This window comes from Sarcophilus harrisii, chromosome 1 (assembly GCF_902635505.1).
Source record: "Sarcophilus harrisii chromosome 1, mSarHar1.11, whole genome shotgun sequence".
Taxonomy (NCBI): Eukaryota; Metazoa; Chordata; class Mammalia; order Dasyuromorphia; family Dasyuridae; genus Sarcophilus; species Sarcophilus harrisii.
This window is the reverse complement of record NC_045426.1, coordinates 367,050,115-367,070,477: the sequence shown is the minus strand read 5'-3', so window position 1 is coordinate 367,070,477 and position 20,363 is coordinate 367,050,115. Positions and strand designations below refer to the sequence as shown.

The following is a 20,363-nucleotide window of genomic DNA, read 5'->3' as shown; positions in this document are numbered from 1 at the left end:
CTCCAAAAAAAAAAAACCCTCAACAGAACAATATTAGATAGATAGTTAGATAGATAGATAGAGCTATATAGGCATAGATGGATATGTAGAAATATATATATTAGATTTTTATTTTCAAAATATATGTATAGTTTTCAATATTCACTCTTGCAAAACCTTGTATTCCACTTTTTTCTCCCTCCCTTCCTTCATCCCTCCCCAAGACAGCAAATAATCTAAAACATGTTAAACATGTGCAATTCTTCTATACATAATTCTACATTTATCATGCTGCACAAGAAAAATCAGATCATAAAGAAGAAAAATGAGGGGGGAAAAGCAAAAAAGCAAGCAAGCAACAATAAAAAAGGTGAAAATAATTCTATTGTGATCCACACTCAGTCCCCACAGTCCTCTCTCTGGGTGTAGATAGCTCTCTTCATCACAAGATCTTTGGAACTGGCCTGAATCGTCTCATTGCTGAAAAGAGCCAAGTTCATCAGAACTGATCATCACATAATCTTGCTGTTGCTGTGTGCAATGATGTTCTAGTTCTGCTCATTTCACTTAGCATCAGTTCATGTAAGTCTCTCCAGGCTTCTCTGAAATCATCCTGCTGGTCATTTCTTATAGAACAATAATATTCCATAACATTCATATATCATAACTTACTCAGCCATTCTTCAACTGATGGGCATTCACTCAATTCCCAATTCCTTGCCGCCACTACAAAAAAAAGGCTGCTACAAATATTTTTGCACATTTGAGTCTTTTTCCATTTTTATGATCTCTTTGGAATCCCAGTAAAGAAATTGCTGGATCAAAGGATACACACAGCAAAACAAAACTATATTAAGTAGACAAAAGTTTGTTTCTCTTTGCCTCTCACTTCCCCCATCAATATTCACATTCTAGTCTCACTTTTCTTCTTTGCTTTCTCCTTCTCTCAGACATCCTCCCCACCCCTAACTGGAAGCAGGAGTTTTTATTCTATGTCATCTTCTTTTAAAACATACTATTGGCAAAATTTTTTGATGCATTTTATAACCTAACAGAGTGACTATGACTAACAGATCCTTCTTGTCTTATCTTCAGCTGGTTGCCAATTAATCCAAATAATTAGAAGCATTAGTTTAAGAGGACTTTAGGTTTGTCCTCCAGGATCATCTGCACTTTAAAGTATTGCTAAGAACTGCTGAAGAGTCATAAAGTCCATAAGAATTCCACCCATAATATATTTATGTAATATGTCCTCAACTGAGCTCTTGTCACTGCTCAGCAATCTTTCTTTTTTTTATTATAGCTTTTTATTTACAAGTTATATGCATGGGTAATTTTTCAGCATTGTTAATTGCAAAGCCTTTTGTTCCAACTTTTCCCCTCCTTCCTCCCACCCCCTCCCCCAGATTGGAAGGTTGACCAATACATGTTGTATATATTAAATACAATATATGTATACATGTCCATACAATTCTTTTGCTGCACAAAAAGAATCATACTTTGAAATAGTGTACAATTAACCTGTGAAGGAAATCAAAAATGCAGGCAGACAAAAATAGAGGGATTGGGAATTCTATGTAGTGGTTCATAGTCATTTCCTAGAGTTCTTTCTCTGGGTGTAGCTGGTTCAGTTCATTACTTCTTTATTGGAACTGATTTGGTTCATCTCATTGCTGGAGATGGCCAGGTCCATCAGAATTGATCATCATATAGTATTGTTGTTGAAGTATATAATGATCGCCTGGTCCTTCAGCAAACCTTCTAAAATTTTCTTTGATCCCTTATCTAATTTCCTAAAGAAACTTCCAAACCTGTTCTTATCTCCCCTTATCTCCAACCTTTTGCTTTAGCATATGGAAATCTCTTACTTCACAGAAAAGACTGGGGATATTTAAAGAAAGCTCAATCAATGACCTCCTCCTCTCCTAGGACATTTTTCAAGATCATGACCTATTCTATTTATTTTTCTTTCTATTTCAGAAAACAATATCTTTACTCCTTACTAAGATTCCAATGGCTAGGGCTCCTTGGGCAACCCAAAGCCACAAAAGCACCAAACCTGAAGGAGCATCTTGTGTTTGCCAAAGGCAATGGAATTCTCATCTCCTGGATTCCCAAGATGAAACAAGATAGCAATAAATATACATAAAAATCACCCATTAAATACACAACATTGTACTAGTTGGGGGAAGCAAGAAGTTAGCAAGAAGCAAGAAGTGGCAATTATTGTTCAGTCATTTCAGTCATGTCCAAAACTTCATGGCCCCATTTGAGATTTTCATGACAGAGATACCAGAGTATCCTTCTTCAGCTCATTTTATAGATAAGGAAACTGAGGCAAACAGGATTAAATTACCTGCCCAGGGTCACATGGCTAGAAAATATCTGAAACCAGATATGAACTCGGGAAAATTAGTTTGCCCAACTCCAGACCTGACATTCTATTTGCTGTGCTTTATGAACCTTAAAATTTTTTATAAATGCTAGTTAGCTAATTTTTCCAGCTAGGGTTATGCTTAAAAATCTTTTCAGGCAAACTCTTAATTACCTAGAAGTTTCATTTCCCAAGAAACTTATTTCTATAATCATATTAAGTAACCAAGTTACCTTTTACCTACAATGATAGAACTGTCTCCACTGAATAAATTCCCATAATAGCAGATAATTTCTAGGGATTTCAGGTCTCTGTACATATCCCTTAATGCAAAACATTCAAGTTATAGTTGACTTTGCTTCACCTCTAATGCTAGGGACTTACTAGGAGTCTGCTGGATGCAGAGGGTGAAAAAAACAGTATATTAGGAGAAAAGAAACGTGAGAGGAAGATAGTATGGTACAGATCAATGAATTTGAATTACTTTTATTTATTTATTTACAAATGTACAAGTTATAGTTCTATTATAATGTAAACTGAAAATGATTTACATAAAACTTTACAGAACTTTGAAGTTTATTGCTGGAAAACTGAATTAAAGAACTGTTTGGGGTCTATGGAACAATTGTACATTGACTGTTCACATCATATCTTACAAAAATGTGGCTTTTGAGTTTCTCAATCCTGGATAGAGGCAGGTCCCTGTATATGAGGAAACATTTGTGGCTAGAAAGGCAGAAGAAGTCAAGTTAAAGTCATGAGAGTCACAGAAGCTAGAAGAAGAGAAACTAAGACTACAGGAGGCAATGAAGATAAGTAGTGGAGAGAAAAATTGACTTGAATTGAACCCAGCTGACTAGAAATAGAGAAACTCTGCAACTGAATATGGGAACTGATCTAATTGGATGAAATCTCTGATTCTACGAGCTGATGCAAAAAAAACAGGATTCTCTGCTTTTTAAAAAAAATGGTCTAAGAAAAAGCTATCTTGTCTATGGCCACAAGAACTTTGAGAGAGAATAAATCCTTCAGAGGCTTTCCTACATTTCCTTTTACTATCTACTTTGGCTGAAAAGGGAGAAATTTCTCAAAGCCCAGAGAGCAGCCTGAATAATTTTGGAGATCCAGATTTAAGGGAACTGCTTTTCACTGAAAGGTTAATATTGTTTCAGTGCCCTGTAAAATTAGCAAACATGGAATTGTACAAGTACCAGGTACAAGGTCGTTTGCTGAAAAATCTTAACACTGCTTTATCTGTCCAAGATTACCACAGAAGTGGCTTTGTCCAGCAGTAGATCAGAGATATTCAGAAGAGGAGCAGATTTATCCAACAAGTGATACAAGTTGTAGACTATTCCTTAAAAAGATATACAAGTTGTAGACTATTCCTTAAAAAGATCAAGGGTAACAAGAATATTATGGGGGCAAAAGTCGATAGGGAAGCTATTCTATGGCTGTTCTTTGTTGGTAGAACAACTTGCATGCTTGCTGGTTAATATGACCCCAAAGTACTCAGTATCCTAACCTCTTATAGGAAGGTTATTCCCTCCCTATGGCATTCAACCAACAGAAATTGAATAACAAATCTAAATATTCAGAACTCCATGTAAGCCATGCTGACTGGGTCAGTATATACCTACCTTCTGCCTACAGGATGGAAAAACCACTGAAGCCTATTCATGATGGAGACTACAAATTTTAATTATTCTCTACAGGCAAAAAATTTCCATTGAGTTTGGATCATAAGCTTGCTCTGATTAAGTGTTAAAGGCAATGTAATGTGATATATAAAGTAGTAGATCTGGAGACAAGACCCAGGTTCAAATTTTGCCTCTGACACTTATTTATTAGCTAAGTGATTCTGAACAATTTCTTTGAGTATCAGTTTCCTCATCTGTAAAATATTGAGGGTTGGATTAAACAATCTCTGAATTCCATTCCATCTTTAAAATTATAATCATAAGACCTCAGGATTTCAGTCTAGAGTTTTGAGTTGCCATGGATACATGAATTCCTCCATATTCCTTTCTGATAGGTTGCTGACAGAGGACAAACCAGGTTTATGAGTGGCCTATTATGCTATATATCCTTTTGAATTCCTTTGTTTCCTATTAGTAAATGTTTCATTACAGTTAATGGTGTCATGTTGCCTAATTTGTGTAGAGGAAATCACACTGATGGGAACTGAGTAGTTACAGTTATAAGAAATAATGTATGCATGTCTTCCCCATCACTAAGGTTTCTACTACAACCTTGCTAGTGAATTGAATTCACATGGTTGAACTATCCTGACCTGCCAGAGTGGACCTATAGAATCAAAAGAATTTAAGAGTGTAGGTCACATGCCACATCTATTTACACTAGCTTACACAATTTAACTACCCACATGACCTTGTGGAAGTTATCTCAACTTTTTGAAATCTTAAATTCTTCTTTTATAAAATAAAAATGTTGGCCTAAAGGGCCTAAAGTTATTGAGGCCCTTCTAGCTCTAAATCTTATGATTCTCTGTATTAGGATGATCATGGAAGACTAAATAAAAGACATAAGATTCTCTAGGACTTGAAAAATGCATAGAAATAATCTAGGTAGAGGGTAATTCAAAGCAATAGGAAATATCATAAGCAAACAAAGAAGTAGGAAAAGGAAAAATCTTTTTGGGGACAGTGAAAAAACTATCCTGATCAGAACAGAAAATTCTAGTGTGGGAATTAGTAAGAAATAAGATTGGGGCACTTAGCATGAAGTTTCAAAGGGCAATCAAAGACGTATTGCTCCATGCTGACAATTAATCATGGAATACAAGCTATACAGCTATTTCCCAAAGAGCCATCTGTCCATGCTGAAGTTATTTATGCTTACTGAGTAATAAAAGAAGATTTATTCCAAAGACCTTCCACAATGATAGAAAGGTAATCTAGATAAACTCTCAGTAGACACATGGGCAAATCAATTCTAGATACTTACAAAGCTAAAAAAAAAAAAAGTCATACGGGAACTGGGGTTAATCTAGTACATAGTTCTTACTACGAGACATGGCACCAGGCTATGTATTGTGCTAATCTACTATCCATTCAAGAAAGGATCTGTGCTCTGGTAGGATATGTAATTGATTAAGCCCTGTGAAAGCAAGGGATCATAACTTAAGAGCCTAGAGGTACTTTCTACACTTACTACTTAACTATACATAATACTTATAGGATAGGGTAATTTTATTTCCATTAGTATTCTCTTCACTAATATAATTCATACCACACTATTTGGTAAATGGTTCTAAAAATTTGCTGTGCTCCTTATCCCTAATCAATTATTTTGCAACTGTGTTATCTTGACATTAAAAAAAAGAATATCAATGCACAGTCTTAATTGAGTAGGATTGCTATTGATTTTACTGCACTCTTATAGAAGGGAAATGTGTTAAGCACTCAAGATTTAAAGTGAACACCATTTGTATTTTAAAATCATATTGCTAGGATATATATGTTGTGTAATAAAAGGAAAAATATAATCTGTACATATGTAAATATTTCTAAAATATATTCAAAATAGATATACAATAAATTTGTGGCTAAGATACTGGCAGTTAAGGAAACAGGAAAGGTTTATATGTAGGAAGTAGAGCAGTTTTGAAGGAATCTAGAAGTCCTAAGACAAGGCTGAGGAGTTAATATACTCTAGACACAAGGGACAGCCAGTGCAAAGACATGTAGCCAGGAGATTGAATATTATATATGAGGAAAAATAAGAAGGCTCATATTCTGTAGAGTTGGACCATAGTATGAATGGAGAGGAGGGCCACTGGGGGGCTGCTAGAGTTTAGTGAGCAGGAGAATGACAAAGTCAGATATACTTTAGGAAGTACTATAGGGAAGACAGACAAACTAGGAAGAGATTTAAGACGGAAACCAATTGCAATAGTACAGGTGAAAGACAAATAGGGCCTGATCTAGAGTGGTGGCCATATAAGCAGACAGAAAAAGATATATGCGAGAGATGTTATGGAAGTAAAAATGGCAATATTTGGCAAATGTGTGGATAATCATGTTGATAGAGATGATCATTAAACCTATGAGAGATCACCAAGTGAGACAGTGGGGTCTAGGACAGAGCCTTTGGATATTCCACTTTAGGGCACATGTTATAGATGATGATTCTGAAAAAGAAATTGCAGACGGGAAGGACTTATGGAAGGAGAAAGAGGAGAAAAGGGAGTATCCAGGTGGAGAAGATAGTGAACAATACCAAATGTTGAACAAAGCTTAATAAGGAGGAGTGCTGAGGTCATCAGAAATGGCAATTAATTGCTGGGAAAGCAGCTTCCACAGAGTCTTAAGCTCAGAAATTAGACTGCAAATGTAGAGAAATGAGGACAGTAAGTGGCAGCAACTATTGTAGACTAATTATTGTAGAAGTGCTGGTGTAGGCAAATTGGGAGATTTAATTTTATTTTATTTTATTTTATTTTTCTAGCTTATAAATTCTTTGAAGGCAAGAATCAAGTTTTATATTTCTGTAATCTCTACAATTCTCAGCAAAGTGCTAAACACACTAAGTCCTAGTAAATTCTCTCTGATTTAGGGGAGATTCTCCCCAGTTGTATTTTCTTACAAGACATGACACTATACCTTTCTTTTAAAAAATCTTCAAATTCCTTGCAGTTCTTTCGACCCTCATTCAGGTGTTGAATAATGCTCTCATAGCCGATTGTGCTGAGAAAATGAGGACACTGTGGGTGTGAAAAAAAAAATTGCATCAGATCCAGTGAAGAAGAAAAAGTTTAAGGCTGGTTGTGAGGAGAGGGGCCTATAGAAAGAAGAAGCAGATAACGGCAAGTTTCTGAAATAATGGCCTCTACTCAGGAAACAAAAGGAGAAGTAAAAATGCATACAATCTCCTAAGAATTTTCAAAATTGTCAAACTGAAGAGCACTCTATTAGAGCAGTGTAAGAAGAGGATCACTGAAAGGAATCCAGTGGGATGACTGCGGCGAACATCTGATCCAACTGAGTCAATGATCTAAAAACAGAATGATTAAAAAACAAAATAAAACAAAAACCACCCAGCTAAAAATCACATAAAACTTTTTTTGCAAATATATTGTATATTGCATTATACTTTGCTCAGCAAATGAATCAACTGGAAAGTTTGGGAATTAAAATTTATAGAATCATTGAAGCTGAAAGGGAATCTCAAGTTTCTCCTTATATCAAAACCAACGCCCCTGTTCCTAATTCTACCCTCTGGGCCAAGTAGAATAACCCAATCTCCCTTTCATATAATTAATCCTCAAATACCTGAAGACAATTATTGTGGCTTTGCCTACCCTTAGCCCACCTTAAAGAAAAGATTCTCTTCTCTAGGTCAAATATCTCTACATCTAATCTACTAGGCTCGTCACCTTCTTCTAGATCCAATTTCCAATTTGTCTTCTCTTTCCTTAATGGGATACTCAGAACTGAATATGCTTCTAGAAGTGACATAACACAATGGTGTGCTAATAAGCATTAAGCAACAGGACAATGTAGGTACAGCACACTTTAAATTTTATCTATGTTGTTAGCATTTCTGCTTTCACAGCAGATCTGGTCTGCTGTCTGTTTTTGTATTATTTATGCCTAGCTAAGAATGTTTTTTTTTTACATTTTTAAAATAAAGTTTTAAACTGCAAAACTGTGCATCCCCTATGATCCAGCAATACCACTTCTAGACCTATACTCCAAAGAGATCAAAGAAAAAGAAAAAGGATCCACATGTACAATAATATTTATAGTAACTCTTTTTTGTAGTAGCAACTATTGAAAAGTGAGGAGATACCCATCAACTGGGAAATGTTGAACAAGTTATGATATGAAATAGTAAAACAATACTGTGCTGTAAAAAAATAATGAAAAGGGTTGGAAAAAACTGAGAAGATTTATATGAACCGATACAAAATGAAGTGAGAAGAACCAGGAGAACAATTTACATAGAACAATATTGTAAGATAATGAATTGTGGGGAAAACTGGGACATTGATGCATTGTTGGTGGAGTTGTGAACGAATCCAACCATTTTGGAGAGTAGTTTGGAACTATGCTCAAAAAGTTATCAAACTGTGCATACCCTTTGATCCAGCAGTGTTACTACTGGGATTATATCCCAAAGAGATTATAAAGAAGGGAAAGGGACCTGTATGTGCACGAATGTTTGTGGCAGCCCTTTTCGTAGTGGCTAAAAACTGGAAACTGAATGGATGTCCATCAGTTGGAGAATGGCTGAATAAATTGTGGTATATGAATATTATGGAATATTACTGTTCTGTAAGAAATGACCAACAGGATAATTTCAGAAAGGCCTGGAGAGACTTACACGAACTGATGCTGAGTGAAATGAGCAGGACCAGGAGATCATTATATACTTCAACAACAATACTAGATGATGACCAGTTCTGATGGATCAGGCCATCCTCAGCAACGAGATCAACCAAATCATTTCTAATGGAGCAGTAATGAACTGAACTAGCTATGCCCAGAAAAAGAACTCTGGGAGATGACTAAAAACCATTACATTGAATTCCCAATCCCTATATTTATGCACACCTGCATTTTTGATTTCCTTCACAAGCTAATTGTATAATATTTCAGAGTCTGATTCTTTTCGTACAGCAAAATAACGTTTTGGTCATGTATACTTATTGTGTATCTAAGTTATATTTTAATATATTTAACATCTACTGGTCATCCTGCCATCTAGGGGAGGGGGTGGGGGGGTAAGAGGTGAAAAATTGGAACAAGAGGTTTGGCAATTGTTAATGCTGTAAAGTTACCCATGTATATATCCTGTAAATAAAAGGCTATTAAATAAATAAATAAATAAAAAAGATAATGAATTGTGGGAAACTTGTGAGAAAATTGACAGACCAATACAATGATCTACCACATTTCTAAAGGATTCATGATAAAACATTCTGTCTTCCTTAAGAGAAAGAACTGATGAACTCCAAGAGCAGATTTTTTTTCTCTCACATTTAAATTTTTTTTTCAAAAACATGTTTAATGTGTAAATATTACACAATTAATGTGTAAATTAAGTTAATGTGTAACTTAATATATGTATATTGGATGGGGAAAGAGTGAAAGAAGAAATTTGGAACCGAGAATTAGATAAATTTTTTAAAAATAGTAAATTTAATAAAAAATAAAATTCCATACTCATTTGGTTACATATGACCTCTGCCTGCTTTTTCACTACAATGCTAAAGCTGAGTAGTTCAACAGAACTTATTTGTAGTACTCTCATGGCTTCACACTGCCACAAATCATAACATACTATCACTACTACTACTATTACTACTACTACTGTTGTGCCATAGTTCCCTTTAAATGTCCTGACCCAGTTTCCCTAATTGTCCTACCTCAATTACTTTGCACCAAAACTTCAAGCTATAATCATTCCCTCCTAATGTTTGATAGGAGAAAGGTCATATCTTAGACATCATTAGAATATCAGGAGCCTCTCAGGTACCTCCCTTCATTATGTCATTGTTCTTGTTAGCCTATAAAAGAATTTTGTATTTGACATTCACTGCTGGATTCTTGGAAATGATAGTCTCATTCAGCCCTGGGACCAAACCATGGATCCATTGGTCCCAGTAAATCTCTCCCTTTCAAATAAAATATTAAATTGTTCTCTAATCTCTATCCTGCCTCAGTTTCTCCGACATTACACTCCTACCACTATCACTACTACTCGTACTGCTATTATATTATGATTACTACCACTATTATTATTACCACCACAATTACTATTAATACACATACACACAGAACATCAACACTGCTATCATTATTGGAGTCACTTCATTGGATCCTCATAAGAAACCTCAAAAATCATCTAGACCAAAACTATTTAAACTTGTATTGCCATTCCTCAGTCGATGGACATTTCCTCAATTTTCAATACTTGCTGCTACAAAAAGTTTAAATATAACTAAATGTAGGTCATGAAATTATGGTTTATCAGTAACTGATTTGTATATCTATTTTATAAAAATGTAATAAACTATAGATATATACATTTTAAAACTAAGGATAAACTGTTAAAAAGGCAGTTTGGTGATAATGCCTGACTATAGCTTAGGACACATCCTAGTGAAGGACAAAAGATCTGGTTTCTCAAAGGCAATTTTCATTTTTTACTCAAGGGTTTAAAAAAAAATTCTATACCATGTGAAATTTTTTGTCTGGTCTAAGACACTAGTGAAATGAACTACCCTTAAGCTGATGGATTGCTAGGAGAACTAAATTCTGTCTCCTCTTTGTATTCATGGTGATGTATTCTATGAACTCATATCTCTCTCTCAGTTCTGGCCTCCTATCCAGTATTCTGTCTAGTAGCTTGGGAGAGACTCTAGATTTACTTAATCTACATCTATCTTATCATTTAAGATTGCTAACTTCCCCTACAAGCTAGGGAGGGACCACCTTCTATTTTCCTTTTAGCAATTGCTTCTGGGAATAACAGAGTTAATGAATATAAAATATTTTGCAAACTTTGAAAACTCAAAAATTAAGATAAATTTAAACATATAGCATAGAGCTGGATATAGAATACTCCTACAAAAACTATTTTCCCTCTATGGATTGACAGGAATGTAGCAACTTAATTTCAAATTACTTTCCTTACAACCTCCCAGTAAAGTTTGTAAATATTACTATCTCCACTCTGTAGATAAGGAAACAGAAGCTCTTAAAGGTCAAATGGCTTGCCCATGATTATGGTCATTGTTAGAGCTGGGACCTCAATCCAAGTGTCTCCAGACTTTAAGATCAATGCTTGACCCACTTTGTAATACTGTCGTTGGTTTAAAAAAAAAAAAAAACTTATCAATTGGAGTAGTCAGTTTGTTCCTATTTTTTCAATTAAAAATACACACAAACAAAAATTGTTATGTTTTATCATAAGTTCTTCCTAAATCTACTGATATAATCAATTGTGATTTTTGTAGATTTTGTTAAAATATTATTCATTCACTTTATAGTTTTCCTAATATTACACTAATCCTATACTCTTGGTTTATGACTAAACTATTGATTTATAGTTTCAAAGTGTTGTATGTTTTGTTTTGTTTTTTTCCTGAATACATCTTACCCCACATTCACTTGTTAATCTAGTTGGTCCTTGAGTTTCTCAAAGCCCTGATATCAGAAAATTTTCATCCACTTCTGTATCACTCAGTGATCACATCCCTCTGTTGAATCCCAATTGCATAATTAAGAATGTATGTATAGGGTATATGTATTCAGAAATTCACTCAATACAAAAACAAAATACTTCAATAATTTTTAAGATACTAATTTTAAAATATCAAGACTAACTAGATTTATAAATAGTTGAAAATAAATTTTTAAAGAACAAGTAATTCATATATTATTTATATTATTTCTAAGCTTTCTTTATGATCATATCTGGATACCTCATTGTAATGTGGAAGTGACCCTGAATTCCTGAAAGCTATGCTTCAAAGAAAACATTTGGCAGGTTCTACTATGTGAGAGAAGTTTCAAATAGTATCTTGGGGATAGATCTAATGTCCAAATACATAAATAACTAAATATTGAGTTCATCTGTAGGTTGGTCCTGGGGTGGGGTGGGGTGGCCATGACAACCCAAAATGTAAAAAATAAACAAAAATGACTCATTTTCAACGCAGACCTCAAAAACTTTTAGAACAATAATGTCAGTGGCAGAAAGGAGTAGTAGACATGAAATATCATAAATTTCAGGTCATCTATAAACATAATGGAGGTGCTTGGTCCAGTCCTCTAAAAATTTAACTTAGATAAGACAGTCCCCACAAGGAAAGAAAAATAAACCACATTAACCAGCACTCATCAAGTAGAGAGACATGACAACCAAGGACAATATTAGTTTAAAATATAAACACATTTACAGAATAATATACAAGAGGATGGCATAAGATTATGAATGCTATTTTTTTCATAAAACACCAAAAAGCAATGGAAGAAAAAACAAGTTTACATAAAGCTTTATATGAGACCTAACTGGGTCACATAGCCCCAAATCATTCAAAGATGAAACTGGTAGAAGGACAATTAAAAAAAAAATTAAAATTATAACAGATGTATCATTACTTCTCTAATGATCTATTTTCAACATTAATAGCAATGAAATTATCAATCCAATTAGGATGCTATCATCTCAATCTCCTACATGCTTAATAAGGATTGAAAAGGTACTTAAAATACCAAAGTTAAGAATAACTGGATCTGACATTTGGAGGAAATGCAAATTGTCAATGACATTGTCTTGGAAACATGGAGAGAGAATTTTACCAAACTTCCCAGGAAAGGAAAAGGGCCACATGGGGAAAAAAAAATAACGGAATTAACATTGTTATTTAAAAAGTTGATCAAGAGAGTATAAGTAAATACCAACCCATAGAATTACTTCTCCTCTTTGTTAAATATTTTATCAGAATGATCTACATATATATCATGAATATCCTTGATGAAAATATAAGAAAATAAAACAAAAATATGAGACAGGCTTTCACAAATGATAGCAAACTACATTTTTATAAAAATGAAATTAACTGAAAAGCATTTGTTAAAATTGTAGAAATATATTAGTTCATTATGGAAGCATAATTATAGAAACATGTTTGGAAACAAACCAAAACATTTAACTCAATAGAGCAAAGCTCATCCTTAAAGCTCAAGGAATTTCAAAAATGAATTTCTCATTTATATATCAATATTATAGTAGACATAGTTATTGTAGAAATTATTTTGTTGTTACAAAATCTTTATTTTTCTTTTTTCAATGAGAAAAGGTAGGAGGGGAAAAAAAAGTAGATTTTCAATGTCAAGAAAAATTTTAATTAAAAAATATAATAAGTAAATTAAGATTATATGAAGTTCTTTTATAGATGCTGTTTAGTAACTTCTTGATTCTTAATGACAAGTGAGGCAAAAAACAAGGAAACAACACAACTAAAAGTCTTCACCATTATCCTGTATAGGGTCTAAATAGGTGATGACATCTTTCAAATGCTCCTATTTGAGAATAACATTGTGCTTATTGTAACAAATCCCAGAAAAGCATAGTATTTTCTCAATGAAACACATCATTACTGTAAAGAGAAGAGCCTAACAATCCACATAGTAAAAATTAAATGAATGAAAAATTATTTATAAACCAATATACATATGAAGGATAATAGGCAAAAGAGCAGACTATGCCAAAATGGATAATGCTTTCAATGATCTCAAACTCTTAAGGCCTTGAGAGGGTATTATTAGTAATTGTATGATCATCTAGGTGGAAATAAATTTGTGTTACTCTTTTCAAGAATACAAATCTCAGGAGGATTTGGAATCAGAATATCTGAATTTAGATGCCCCTTTTGATGCTTACTGCCTGTTTGATCTTGTACAGGTTACTTAATATTCTTAAGCCTCTATTCCCTCATCTGTAAAATGAGAAGCAAATGTTCTCTAAACTCTCCTCTATCACTGAGTCTCTGATCTTACAACCTTTTACCAAGGCCCCATGGGATTATCCAAATTTGAGAATACCAAGGGAGAGAGCACAAGTCAGTTGGTTTTAGCAACAGGAATTCAAATAGAGATTTCCAGCTTTTTACAACCAGAAGAACCAGAACCAGAAAAAATCAAGGAGGAAGTCTTTAGAAGGCTTGTTTACTTGCTGCACAAGAAAGGCACTGCCTAAAAATCAAAAAGCTTGAGATTTTTTCTATCTTGTAGAACCCAGTTTGCCTGCCTGCTACTTTCTCCTTATTCTGGAATTCACCTATCTGACATAGTGTTGGAAATACTTAATTATTTCTAAAGTATCCTGGTGAAACCAGATCAGAAGAGGCAGCATCCACTTATATGATGATTTCAGGGATTCTCTCTCTTCTTTTACCTACTAAATAAGATCTGAAATTCTCTTAATGGAAGGAAGTTTGACAGGATCTACCAGAATGGGCACCAGAGGAGGGCTTAGAAAAGGACTTTCTTACAAAGTTTTAAGAATGAATAGTTTAACAGAGCAACAGCTCCTGAGAAGAAGAGTGGGGAAAGAAAATACAAGTGTATCCAAACAAAAGGAAGGAATATCAATGGTACATGGGAGAAAAAAGGGGAAACTGGGGGATCCCCAAAACTGATTTCATAATCTTGACCTACCCTATCTAAAGGCACCTGTATCAACAACAGCTCATTCGAAAGGAACTGAACCAGCGTTAGCTGAGGTGGAAAGGTACAAGGTATGAAGCCCCTGGTCACTAACATGGAAAGATTATACAAGCTAATGAGGAAGATGTAAACAAAGAGCAGGAAGGGAACAAACATCTATTAAGCACTTATTACATAGGCACTGTGCTAATGCTCTGTAAATATTACCTTATTGGATCTTCACAATAACCTTGAGATGAAGGTACTCTTCTTATCTCTATTTTACAGGTAAGGAAACTGAGACAAATAAAGGTGATAGAGAAACCTACACAATAATAATTCATATAATAATTAACACTTCATAGACATGTAGTAATTACAGGTTTATGCTTTCCTCCCAACAACCCTGTGAAATAGTAGAAATATCAGTAACTCTATTTTATATATGAAAAAAAAAGAAACACATAGAATTCATAACTTTTCACAGACTACTGCAAGTCTTTTAATTATTTTCCCTTTCCCAAGCCTCTCTTTGCAATCCACCCTCCAAAAAGATCTCAAAACGGCATATATCTACAGCATAGTAGGTCTGACCATATTCCTCTGTGAAGCTCCACTGGTTCCCTCTAACCTTCAAGATAAAATACAAACTCCTCTATTCAGCACTAAAAGCCTTTTATGACCCAATTTTAGCCTATCTTTCCAAGCTCACTGCACATTGCTTCCCTTCAACCTACTATGTTCTAGCCAAACTGACCTTCCTATTTTTTTTCTCAGTTAGGATATGATGTTCCAGACCCTTTGTAGTGACTGTATACAGGGTGGCCTTTAGGCCAGTAAGGCATTCCTTCCTTGATCCTCTTTTTTATAGTCTTCATTTTCTCCAAAACTCAGTTCAAATACTAGTTCCTCTTACAGAAACAAGTTTGGTCATCGGCTCCATTTCCCCTTTGCATTCCCCTACCCATCCTGAAATTACACTGTATTCACTTTGTATGAATTTTGTATCTTCTCATATGTGTGTGTGTGTGTGTGTGTGTGTGTGTTGTTTCTCCAAATATGTCAACTCTTTGAGAACAAGGGCTGTTTCATTTTTGTCTTTGTATCTTTAGTGCTTAGTAAATGGGAGGGGTTTAATAAATACTTATTGGTTTATGCCACGTCCAGTGCTCTCTCTGCATCATGCATGCATCTTTGAAGATGGAAAAAAAAATACCATCTTGGTAGCATCTATTAGAGCCACCTAGTTATATAGAAGAATTTGTGGTCTAGCTGGAGCAGATTCAATAGCTAACAGTATGGTATTTGCCAAGGAAACATCTGTTAAAGAAGTAAAAGGCATCTAGAAGAAAGTGGGGGAATAAAAGAATAAGGTAAAAAGTGTGCAGCAAGAACAAAAGAAAATCTACAAGGAAGCAAAGACAGATAGTTCTGAATATGTGAAATATAATATAGGCTTTCTTGAAATGGAAATTTATTATTTCAAATTTTGAATCTTTTCTTACGTTCTGTTTGCTGTGCATATGATTTTTTCTTTTTCTTTTTTCTTTTCCTTTCTTATTTTGTTTAAATATTCTATTAAGTTTATTGATATTATAATAATAAAATTCTATAATATAATATGAAATATTATATTAAATTTAAATAAATACATTTAAAAAAACAAATGAAAGAATTGTGAGAAGTGCTTTGTAAACCTTAAAGCACTATATAAATGAGTTATTTTTATTAGTAGAGAAAGGGAAAGCATTGAGGGAGAATAGGAGACAAGTGAATTATTTACTAAGAATAGTATTCAGGTTCCAAAAATGAGGCACATAAGCAGACTTAGATGTCATCCAGTTTTACAGATGAGGAAATTGAGAACCATAGTACTTAATAACTTGCCCAAGATCAAACATAATAAATGGAAGAGATGGAATTTGAACCACCACTCTAATTTCTCTAACTACAGGCTGATTTTTCAAGGTATTATGATAGGCTCAATACATATTTGTTAATTACTGTTTTTATTGGTCTATCACCTGTTCCTCCACTGAGTTTTCACCTTTGCTAATATAGATTTTTGTCCAGTTTTACAAGGAAATGAGGTTTACTAGAGATTTGCTATCATTTCTTGCCTCAGTTGTTACAGTGTCCTTGGAAAGGAAATACACTTTAGGATATGATTTTTAGAATTTAAACTAAATTTGTGTTTTGTTTAAGGATATCCTTCAATTACTGTAGTGTTATATGGGGAAAATCTCACAAAGAAAAGAAAAAAACAGAAAGAGTACAATATTCCCTTTTCAATTGAGATTTTTTTTTTGTTGTTGTTTGTTTGTTTGGTGAGGCAATTGAGGTTAAATGATTTGCCCAGGCTCACACAGCTAGGAAGTGGTAAGTATCTGAAGCCGTATTTGATTGAACTCATGTCCTGTTGACTTCAGGGCCGATGTTCTATGCACTGCCATCTAGATGCCCCTTCAATTACGATTTGTAAAGGAAGAAAATAGAGAAGAGGGCTCTAAAATCTTGATGAAAGAGCTGAGATGGAAGCAAGGCAAGATAAATGGAAAGAGAAAAGGGGAAGAAAGGAATGAAGGAAGGAAGAAAAGGGAGGGAGGGAGGAAGGTGCTATTATCATCTCCAGGAAAGTTTTTTTTGTTGTTGTTGAGGCAAGTGGGGTTACTTGACTTGCTCAGGGTGATACAGCTAAGAAATATTAAGTGTCTGAGATCAAATTTGAAATCAGGTCCTCCTGACTTCAGGGCTGGTGTTCTATCCATCCACTGTACCACCTAACTGCCCTAAAACTTCATTAAAAAAAAAAAAAAAAGAACTCTTCATTTCTTGTAGATATTCATATAGTTCTTGCTGAGAAAAATTCCTTCCTCCCCCCTCCACCCCCCCTTTTCTAAGAAATGGTTTCAGACCCGAGTGGATCCAAGCGCAGAGTCCTGACACTACATGAGAAGAGCACTTTTAGTTTCCCAGAACTTGAGGAAGTGGAGAGAAGAGGAGAGAGGGTAGGACATTCGAAGAAAACAGAAAAGGGAAGGGAAAAAGCGAAAACGAATAACAAGCACGCTTATTGTGGGCGATTCAGTCTGGGGAAAAGTTCCCGTCTTTTCCTTCCCTGTAGTATCAGGATTTGCCTTATCTAGCAGTTGAGAAAGTTCCTGGAGAGCGGGCGGACAGGTGAGAACAAACCCAAGAAAAGTCGAGTTCTTCTTCTCTCTGGCTATCCCAATGCTAATCAGAAGAAACTACCAAAGCAGCCAAATTCAATGTTGATTCTCCTCCATATCGCTTGCCAGCTCGCCCTTTGAATCCAGAAATTCCGAATTGGAAAGCACTTCCAAGGTTCCCCTAGTACGCTCTCTTCCCGAGCTGTCCAAGTCCCCGTTCCTCTGCCGCCGAAGAGATTCCAAAAGTTCCCTCCCAGAATTTTTCATTTCTCTTCCACCTCTCCCCAATCCTCCCCCTTTTCCTTCTCTCCCACCCCCCAACTGCAGCTGAGCTGGCTCTTTCCCCAGCTTGCTCCTGAGGCACAGGTTGCCTGTTTTTCCTTCTAGCCCACTGCACCCGATCCCCGAGCGCTCCCGTTTCCTTACCCAGAAGTTCTCCCTAAACTTAGAGGCTTTCATGACCTTCGAATCTTGGTAATAAAATCCTAAGGTTCAGCTAGCAGGGAGTGATCGCTGTTTGAAAACTCGAGACCGGGCTGCAATTTTTGAGTTCCTTGTCAAACCCGCCCCGCCCCTGAGTCCTAAACCGTCACTGGATTGCGAGAAATCGGAATTCTTTAATTTTTTTCACTTTGTGTTCTGAAGTTGCAGGAGGCAGAGATTATTAGAATAAATTTATTGCACAAGCAATAGAAACAAAAAGAAAAAATGGTCACTTAAATCTGTGTTTACATTGAATTACAACAATAAATTCTCATACATCTATATTCCTCTTAAAGATTCGAAAAACGCTTAGGTTATCTGGCTTTTTCTTTTTTTTCATGAAAAAGCACCTATTAATAAACAGATATGTTCAATTCTAAGTTTAGCACTGAAGATACAAATACTGAAATGAGACAGGCTCATACTAGAGCGTTGTATCCAGGAAATTGTGTTTGGGTTTTCCTAAAAAGCGCATTAGGGCAATTGATTGACATAATCTTTTCAAGAACTTTGGTAATGTATATTGGTAAAACATTTTGCATACGTTAATCTCATTTGAGCCCCAAGAAAACCCTGTAATGTAGTTTATTTTAATCATCTCCAATAATTAGTATTTATATAACTTTTTAAGCTTTGCAACAAACTGCTTTACATAGCTTCTCATTTTATCCTCATTTTATCCATTCTACAGATGAGCTGGCTAAGGGACAACTAGTGTCTGAGCCAAAACTTGAAGTCAGATGTCCCTAATATAAAATGCACTGCTCCAACTACTGCCCCACCTAGCAAGCTTTGAAATATCATTTGCCTGATAGTGAGATTGAAAGATACTTCTGTTTGGCTAACTTCAAGAACACTATCCATTATACAAAGTTTTATCTTTTCTGAGCAATTGAATACTCTTGAAGAAAACTTCAGTTACTCCAGCTCACTACAGTCTCCAGAACTTCTAGGATTTGTAGTTTGTCCAATACAATGTAGCCCTTTATTCTATCTGTTTTTCTTTGACTTTTTTTCCTATCTAAATGTCTTATCTCCTCAGATACATTCTATACACTTTGAGGAGAATTTCATACCTTTATTTCCCTTCACAGAACTTACCACAGAGCAGGTGTTCAATCCGTGGTTGGTTGGGGAATTAAATGATTGAACTGCAAGAGGCCACTTTATATGAGAGGTGAATGAAGACCTGTCTGTAAAATGATGAGTTACACTGATGTGTGCACAAGGATATTTGAAATTATTCTCACAGACCTTTGCTCAAAAGAAAAATGTGAAATGTTTGTTGAATCAAGTTAAATTAGAATCGTTTTTGCATATCCCTTTCAATGATCCCAAGCTGCTCCGACTGGAAAAGTCTTTTTCTAATCAATAGTCTCTCTCAGTATTGCCTTATAGCTAAGAGGTATGGAACACATTCTCAAGACAATCAAAATTGCAATTGGCCCAAAGGATAATGAAAAAAGGCATAGTGGGTGAAAATAGGCTGGAGCATATTGCTAGAAATGATTACTCATTTTTGTCCGGATGGGAAGGAATGGATGGGTTGTGATCCACAGCCAGATTGATGAAATCATGGATCTATCAAATTACTGACATTTACAATCCTGCATATACATGTGTATGTATGTTCATTTGTTTTAGAAAAACCTGATAAATTCACATCAATGACTGAACATCTAACATATTTATGCAGCTCATCATTCAAAAACCACATTAGCCCTCCACCTTTGACTCCACTAATAATAATTGTTGGTGTAAGGGATTATCTTGGAGAGGACCAAAAAAATGAAGATGACAAGAAAAGGTTGATATCAGACTCCAGAAGGCCTTAAATGCTAAGCTAAGGGTTTTCAGACTAAATCTTGCAGTTAATGAGGCTCTCTTACAATAATTTTTCAATTAGGAGAATGATAAGCATAATCATAGAAAGATTAATCTGATATTGCCCAAGAGATAATTAGATGCCTTTTCTTTAACTTTAGAAAGGAATTGGTAGGCTTAGGAAGCCACCTATGGGCAGGGGAGTGATAGAACAGGTGCCTGGACTTCTGGGCAAGCCAAGGAAGGGAAATCCAGAGAGCTCTATCTCACAAAAAAGAGACCAGCGCCCTTGTTTTTAGGGGAAGTCTTGTTTTTTGTTGTTCCTCTCTCTCCAATGGTTTTAAATGGCTC

The 20,363-nt window shown here is 35.0% G+C and overlaps 1 protein-coding gene across 2 annotated transcripts in view; it reads right to left on the bottom strand.

Annotated features, from left to right (window-relative positions):
• The window catches only part of PSTPIP2 (proline-serine-threonine phosphatase interacting protein 2), a 65,946-nt gene extending 47,684 nt beyond the window's left edge, over positions 1-18,262 (bottom strand). For both annotated transcript variants that reach the window (XM_012541144.3, XM_012541145.3), the window contains exons 1-2: positions 18,132-18,262; positions 6,979-7,079 (exon numbers count right to left, since the gene is read on the bottom strand). In XM_012541144.3, the coding sequence (XP_012396598.1) occupies positions 6,979-7,079; positions 18,132-18,164 (134 nt within the window). In that variant the 5' untranslated portion in view covers positions 18,165-18,262. The remainder of the gene's footprint in view (positions 1-6,978; positions 7,080-18,131) is intronic.
• Between the last annotated feature and the right edge of the window lie 2,101 nt (positions 18,263-20,363).